An 8,496-nucleotide genomic window follows, 5' to 3' on the forward strand; every position below is an offset into this window, starting at 1 on the left:
ACACGGTGGATGAATTGGTCCACAAATATCACCCTAAATACGTTCAAGAAAACGTGGATGATTCAGTTTGGATTTTAACTGGCGATGGTCTTATAATACATTTTCCAAGAAAACATTTTTTGCATTGAAACTTACTGTTTTGAAGATCTTCTGGTCTTTCAACAGATGACAATGTGTATTTTCTATAATTATTCGCATCATTGTTGAACCAGGATGTCCTAATCGATCATGCCAATTAATCAATATTGAAGAATTATCAACTATCATGTTTGATTCGATTGGATTTATATATGTATAATGCAATCCAATAGAGAGCATTGGTAGTTTTTCAACTACGTATTTCTTTCCTAATTTATATGTGATAAGACACATATATTTCTCATTTCCTTAATTTATTGTCTGAGTATCATACCCATGGGAATATATGTCATTAAAACTCAACAAATTTTTTTCGATTGTGGTGAATACAAAGCATCAATTATAATAAATTTTGTACCATTAGGTAACAAAAAATATGATTTACCACAACCTTTAATCAAGTCTACAAACTTGATATTGTATTCATCATTATTTTTGTTGGTTTTAGTTCCAAGAAATATCTTTTGAATCAGAGAATAATGTGCGTTGTACCACTATCAGGGATTAGTTTCCCTGTTTAGCTTTGTTCATAACTTTTTCCATATTCGAACTTCAAAAAAATATGCAATGAAAAAAATACTGACAAAACATATGTAATTTATTGAAAAATATAAAGTGTATCATAATTATACAATAAAACATTAGCATATGAGCACATGAAAAATAAAATACTTTACATTTCTATTCCACCAATATATTGATCATTTTCAGAGAAATTATTCAAAAAATCTGCAGCATCAAAATGAGTTGAATAACTCAAACGGTCACTGCGTTCAGTGAAATTGGTGTCTTTTTCTTTTCCCTTTATCGATTCTTTATAGAGCTTACAAAGGTGCTCAGGGGCTCGACAAATAAGAGACCAATGTTTTAGAGTGTCACATCTAAAACAAGAACTTTCAAACCATTTTGAGTTATTTTCATTAACAATCATGTTCTCATGCTGTTTTTTCAGTGGGTGGTTCGTGACGCCCATTTGAGATAAGTTATAGAAGTAATTATCTCGATTGTTTTCAAAACCACCACCGCGACCACGACCACGACCACTTCCACGTCCACGACCTCGATTTCGTAATTGACCAAAATCTTGTATTTGATTTTGGTTTTCAGGTTTAAATTCATTTTTACTTACAACGTTTACTTCTAGAAATGTTGTTGATCCAGTTAGTCTGGACTGATGATTTCTCATTAACAGTTCGTTCTTCTTTTCCGCCACAAGAAGACATGCGATAAGTTCATAATATCTCGCAAATCCACGCACTCTATATTGTTGTAGAGTTATATTTGATGCGTGAAAAGTAAAAATGTTTTTTCAAGCATTTCCAATTCCGTAACCTCATGTCCACAAAATTTTAATTGAGAGATTATTCGATACATCACTGAATTGTAATAACTGAATTTCTTAAAATCTTAGAATCTTAATGTATTTCATTCATCATAGGCGGTCGGAAGTATAATTTCTCTTATAGTTCAAATCTTTCTTTTAATCCTTTCCATAAAGTCATGGAATCTTTTTCAATGAGATATTCACATTTTAATCCTTCATCAAGATGACGACGCAAAAATATTATAGCTTTTGCCTTTGCTTTTTCTTGTGATGATGAGATACTGTTTTCCTTAACTGTCTCACTTAGACCAAATGACTCAAGATGCATTTCTACATCGAGAGTCCAAGGCATATAAATTTTTCCTGTAATGTCGAGCGTAACAAATTCGAGCTTTGCAAAATTCGACATGGTGATACTAGAAAAATAACAATTCATTTTATTATTTAAGTTCTAAATATATTAATATGACAATAAAAAATAACGGATAAATTATAAGTACAAGTATTCTTAAAAATAAAGAAAAAACGCGAGGCAGATATTTTATGATAAATACAAGACTGGTGAGTATAATAACCAAATTAATCATACAAAATAACATTGAAAGAACCATCTTGTTCTTCTTCAGAGATTTTGATGAAGAAAATTTTTATGGACGAAGAGTAAGTTTGGATTGATTGAATGTGTTTGTAGGGTAAAAACTAGCCGTTTATGACCGTTTTATGACCGTTACAAAATCTTAAAAATAAATGTATGTATATGTAAATTTTCTGCTAATAATATGATATATATAATAATAATCATGTTTAAATAATTATGTATATCGTATCACATTATTATAATGAGGTATCAGAGACTTCTTTTATATAATATTGTGACATTATACATACATATATATATATATATATATATAACATATAACACAATAAAAATATATAAAAAGTGAAATAATCACATCACGTTATTATAATAAGGTGTTATAAATTCATTTTATATAATAACATGATATTATTTAAATATATATATAAACATAAATAAACAATAACACAATAAAAATATATAAGTAGTGTAATAATATAATCATATCATGTTATTATAATGAGGTGACATATACTCTTTTTATATAATAACATGATATTATATATTAAATATATACATAATAAAAATAAATAAACAGTAAAACAAATATTCATGCTTTTGAATATTGTTACATTTTTCTTGTGTTTTGGAGTTTGGAAAAATATGGAGGACCAAATCTTCGAGTATCGTGCTGATAATGTGTTAAAAGTAAAAATTTACGGTAAAAAGTAAAAATCTCAAACTCACAAAATATATTAAACTACACACTTTTATAAAATTTTCTCCACTCAATTATGTTTTTCTTCACAAATTGAAAGACATATTTATAGAATTTCTTTGAAAATAATCCAAAAATAAATACATCATTACATACATCATCACGCACTAATTTTTAATATTTACAACTCTTATTTTCAACACTCAATCCCTTATTTTCAACATAAACAAAATTTATAAACCATATTATGATAAGTCTAGAAGTTTGGTTGCTTCAAATCATTCGCAAGTCTCATGTCAGATAGTCTAACAGATTTGTATTTATAAGATCGGTTGATCATATCTATATTTACAAAAAAAAAAAAATCGACATAAAAAATATTTTTTTCATGGAAATAGTCACGTTAGAGATCAATATCACAAAATTGAATCGTAAAATGATCTCGATAAATTTTTGCTGTGCTTCAATAATACCTGAAATCCATATTTACAAAATTTGCTTTCGTCCATTAATGAGGTGACATGTACAATAAGTATTTTACACAAAATAATGATGACCATTAAGTTCATTGATTAATTTTCACATTAAAAATGATAATTTTAATATATTTTTCTGAAATTTTCGAACTTTGCCGGTTTAAATCATAATAGATGTGAACCATACCTATAGTTTGTTGTAGGTAGGGAATTTGTCTAAATTAAAATTTTTTGGATTAGTTTTAAAAGTAACCAAATTGAAAAAATTGATTTGTATCAAGTTTTCGATAAAATCAATCAAAGCAAATCGATCCAAACCAATTATATCAATATAAAATATTTGTTGACAATTTGATGTGATTTTTATTGAATATAAAAATATTTTATTTGTCAATGATTTGTAGATTATTATTTGATATCAAAGTCTCAAATCTGAGACAAGCACTCAAGTTTGGTATTCCATCGTACCAATCTTCGCCCCTAACTAAAAACAAAAGAAAATATTTTATTTGATTTTTAGTTTGCATTATATTATCGGTGAGTTTTGTAAACCGTTCAATTACACTAAAAATTATTTATTACATATTTGAGTAGGTCTCTTGTGAGACGGTCTCACGAATCTTTACTTGTGAGACGAGTCAATCTTACCGATATTCACAATAAAAAGTAATACTCTAGCATAAAAAGTAATAAATTTTCATGAAAACAAGAGACTTGTGTCACAAAATACGACCTGCGAGAACGTCTCACACAAGTTTTTGCCTATATATTTTAGTTCAAGTAAACATAATCACAATCCTAAAAATTTATTTATGGCTTTTATGATTTACTAAATTTCGTAACTTGCATCAGAATTTATTATTATTTTTATTTTACTAATAATTATTTTAATCAACGATCAAATAAAATATCCAATCAACTTTTATGGATCTCAATTGGTACCTTTTTAGACTAATATCTTATGCTTTAATTCACTATTAAACTCGAGAAACTTAAAATCAATCATCCAAACAAAATTGGACTGAATTTTGATTTAGTTTGGTTATAAATAATTGATAGTTTAATTTCAATTTTGTAAAACCAATAAAATATAATTTTGTTAGAATTTTTGTCAAATCACGAACCAAACTATATTCGAACTCCCTATTAGGCCCAATTCCCAACCCAAAAATTGAGCTCCATTTTGGATTGTTAAATCTTAAACAAAAAAACACAAAATGTTCAGTTTGTATTCATCCGAGTACATAGTATTCAATATTATAAATCTACCTGAACTCAGTTTTACCCAACCAAAGACATTTGAACTTTCAGTGTTGCAATGTGAAATGAACCTTTACAAAGGCACAATATATGAACCGTCGTCGCATCCTGAGCGCTCCTGCACATTGATGTCCTACAGCTACTATTCATCCTCATTTTACGAAAATGTTTAACCTAAACTGCTAAAAAGGCTCACATAACATCTCATCACACGGTTAAAACACGAGTATTAGACTGATGCCCTACTATAACATTGGTAGAGAGAAAATGTTTCAAAAGGTAACATTGAAGCTATGGATAATTAAATTTTTCAGTCGATTACGAATGAGTTTTTATATGGTGATGACAGATTGATCATCACTGCCAGAAAAATAACAAAGCTAAAAGGTCACAACCAATTGATCAATCAACTTATTGGACCCCATAACCATGGGAAAGCTAGGATTTACTTTCAGGGTTTTGTAACTATGTACATAAAGAGACAGCCATTACTTGCTTTTCATGGTGTAAAAGTGAACTCAGTCTGACTTTGATATAAAGCAAGTGCACGATCATAATTCATTCATCTATCAATTGTTAGATCGTGGATATACACTCATGTCACTAGCACAAATGAGTAATTTAACACTAATCTCACTATCATTCTTTGAAGTAGCCACCTCTCAATTAACTTTTAACCCGAAAAGGAGATATATATAAAGGTTAAAAAAGAAGAATCAAGAACAAAACTTGGAGAGGAAGATATACACTGAAGCTATATCACAAAGTGAAAAGCAAATCTTCCCTCTTTACAAGCACCCAATGAAATGGTAATCCATTTTTTAACCTGAATTTTCCAAAATCCCATCTCGTGATTTCTCGTATTTCTGCCTTCTCATCAAGAACATTACCGACGTTTCCTGCGAAAAATGAGTACATTATACGTAAAAAAAAGTTAGCCCTGTTTCTCCAACAATCTCTTTTGGGTTCAATAGTGTTCCATCAACATTTTTCGAGATACTCTCTCTCATTGATTCTCTAATGTCTAATGTCAAAGTGTTGGCTTGTGTGTGTCTATGTGGGTGAACTACTATAAACTTGATCAAGTTACATAAGATGACCGTAAAAAAAGGTGTGAAATCCAAGAAAATAAGCTCAAGTTGCAACAATAACACTAACCTCTATCCACCATACTTGTATGTATGAGTCTTTTTCTTGAAAGCAGATTTTGCAAACAACAAACAAGCCATTACCAGCCCCACACCCACAAGTCCTCCAAGCACAATAGCAATTGTCTTCTGTGTATTCCTTCCTGTCCCTACATCCAAGTTCCAACCAAATTATGCTGTCATCACTAAAATAGAAACCCACGATATCACGATTGAGAGTGACCGTATTTTATCGCAACCCACCCGTTTCTTTATGTAATATAAAGTCGGAAATACACCGCGATATGTCATTTACATTTTTTTAATAAAAATTAACCCGGCCGGGGGTTTGGTGGACCCCAACATATATTTATAAGCCTACATTATTAAGAAATTAATGCTAAGCCGTATATCTTGACCTTTTTTTTAAGATGACCACCCTTTTCCTCTCCTTCACATATTAGATTAGATTCATAAATACCATATTTTTCATCTTCTCTTCTAACATCCCATTCCTATTTCTTATAACTTCTTACGTTTTCTCAACACTTCACTTTTGTATATGCCAATTTGTATTTCAGAAAACCAAGATTCTCTCGCTTTGGCACCAATTTGCATCTAAAACGCCAGTCAAAATGCGACCGACGCATGCGATGTTCGAAAACTATAGAAAGAGACATATGACCATCCCTTATGACATCTAGTACTATCCATAAGATTAAATATTGACTTGAATTTGAAACCAAGAAATGTATAGCGAAGACCAGAGATGAAGTATGGTGAAAACTTTACAAATATATTTTATAACCTGATGATGTAAGTGATGATTGGCCAGTACTGGTCACCCCATTTGGATAATAAGTATAGCTAATATAGCATTCTTGAAGATATATTTGAGCTGAAATCGAGCTGCCACAGTCGGATTTAGCTCTATCCACGGCACTTTTCACACAACTGACACAGTCTCCGCCGCTTAAATCGCCTTCACATTGACCCAGAACATACACAGACTGATACTGGCCAGCATAAAACCCAGTACTGTTCCCACTCGTCAAACCCTTCACTATTTCCCCTAAAGCTATGTCCAATCTATCCCCGAAACCGGATCCGCTGGCCCGGTTCGACCCACAAATCTTGTACAACAACTCAGTCCCACTCACTTGTCTGAACCCAGAAATTTCATACCTTAAATAACACCCATTCATCTGGACTCTCGCAGCAATAGCTTGACCACAAAGCTTTTCAGCCAAATCAGGGGCTTTTGCAACGCAGCTGTTGCAGTCTCCATTTGAGAGGTCACCTCTGCATTGAAAGGCGCCATTAATGGCTGATAGGCCATCACCGGAACTGGTTTTGTAGAACTTTGTAGCTGAGGATTGGGATTTTAAAGTGTCCAACAGATTCTCCAGTGTTTGCCTGTAAACCCCATTAAAATCTTGGAATTTCTGGTCCGCGCAGCCTTTGAATACCAGGTTTGTGTTGTCGGTGGAAGAGACGAAATTGAAGAATAGAGGCAGTATGAGGAAGCAGAGGAGAGATGGACATGGACCCATTTCAAGATTTGAATAATCTTTTCCCACTAACCGAACCAATAATTTACCATATGGGACCAAATTTGAGATATTGTAATAATTTCTTGCGAATGTTCTTGGATTAATAATCTTTAGGCTGGGAACACAGAAAAGATGTCTCGAAGCGCGTTGGGTGTGAGTGTGTGAAACTGTGTGTGGCTGTACACCTCTTTTAAGCACACCCTGCATGCTCTGCGAACTCAACAGTTGGAAGCATTTACAGGTGGTACAAAATCATTGACTATTCGTATTACAAAATGCGAGAAATTTTGGGAAAATTCAAATACACGGGGTTATTATTATTATTTTTTAAAATATTATCATTTTTGCTAATGATCTAATTATTATGTATGTAATTATATAATTTTTTGGTGTATATAACTATACAATTAAACAATTTGTATGGCATGAAAATGTTTTTATAAGTTATTTTACCTGTAATACGTCCATTGTAAGTGATAGTAGTGATATTGATCCAGAAGAAGTTGAACAAACTAATGATATTCATCATAACAGACATTTTTGGGTCAAGAGATCTTTCTCGATCAATCCCCTTGATTGATTGTTTCAACATTTTCAAATCTTAGTTAAACTTATAATATGGATGACGATAGATCGGTTCGCTAGGGTCCAGACTTAACCTACTAAAATTTTGAAAGACTTGAACTCACCCCATTTATGTCACTTAGTCGATTGTGAAAATTTTGCTCATATTCTTTCTTCTTTCTTCTTTTAGTTGAGTAATGAATTTGCTTTCTGTGTGAAATTAGGTCGCGAGCTTCTTGTAAACAAATTTATGGTCATTTTGAGAATTTATATTTTTGAAAAGAATTTTGTTATCTCGCTATCATACGTTATAACGTTAGATTTTTTAATATCTGATTGAGTTGTTCTTACACCGTAAATCTCCGATAAAAATAAAATAAAAGTTTGTGCTCGAATGAATCGTGAGTGCAGGAGTCCAAGTTATCATATAATGTACAAAGTACGAGTATCGTTATCATGGTAATTGATTAATGACCGTAAGCTAAATTCTTTAGTTGTTTAAATGATAAGTGAATTAATTTACAAACTAAATTAATATTGAAATTAAAAAATGAAATGAACAAAATGATTGAAAATAAAATAATAATCAAATAATTGTTAGGATATTGGTTCACCTATCTTTGAATCTTTACTAATGATTGAATTTCAATTCTTAAGTCACACTTTTGACGATATTCCAAACTTTATCCATATACTATGTCGAGCTATATTGATCTATTAACAATATGCAGTAACGAAGTGTCCTTGTGTTATTTAACA

General features: G+C 31.1%; 1 protein-coding gene across 1 annotated transcript; it reads right to left on the reverse strand.

Moving 5' to 3' along the window:
- Positions 1-4,791: 4,791 nt before the first annotated feature.
- LOC142539313 (plasmodesmata-located protein 2-like) lies at positions 4,792-7,383 on the reverse strand. The gene is made up of 3 exons (XM_075644701.1): positions 6,429-7,383; positions 5,652-5,790; positions 4,792-5,392 (listed from the first exon to the last, which is right to left on the reverse strand). The coding sequence occupies exons 1-2, from the start codon at positions 7,378-7,380 to the stop codon at positions 5,654-5,656; spliced, it is 1,089 nt and encodes a 362-aa protein (XP_075500816.1). The 5' UTR covers positions 7,381-7,383; the 3' UTR covers positions 4,792-5,392; positions 5,652-5,653.
- Positions 7,384-8,496: the final 1,113 nt, after the last annotated feature.

This window comes from Primulina tabacum, chromosome 3 (assembly GCF_025594145.1).
Source record: "Primulina tabacum isolate GXHZ01 chromosome 3, ASM2559414v2, whole genome shotgun sequence".
Classification (NCBI taxonomy): Eukaryota; Viridiplantae; Streptophyta; class Magnoliopsida; order Lamiales; family Gesneriaceae; genus Primulina; species Primulina tabacum.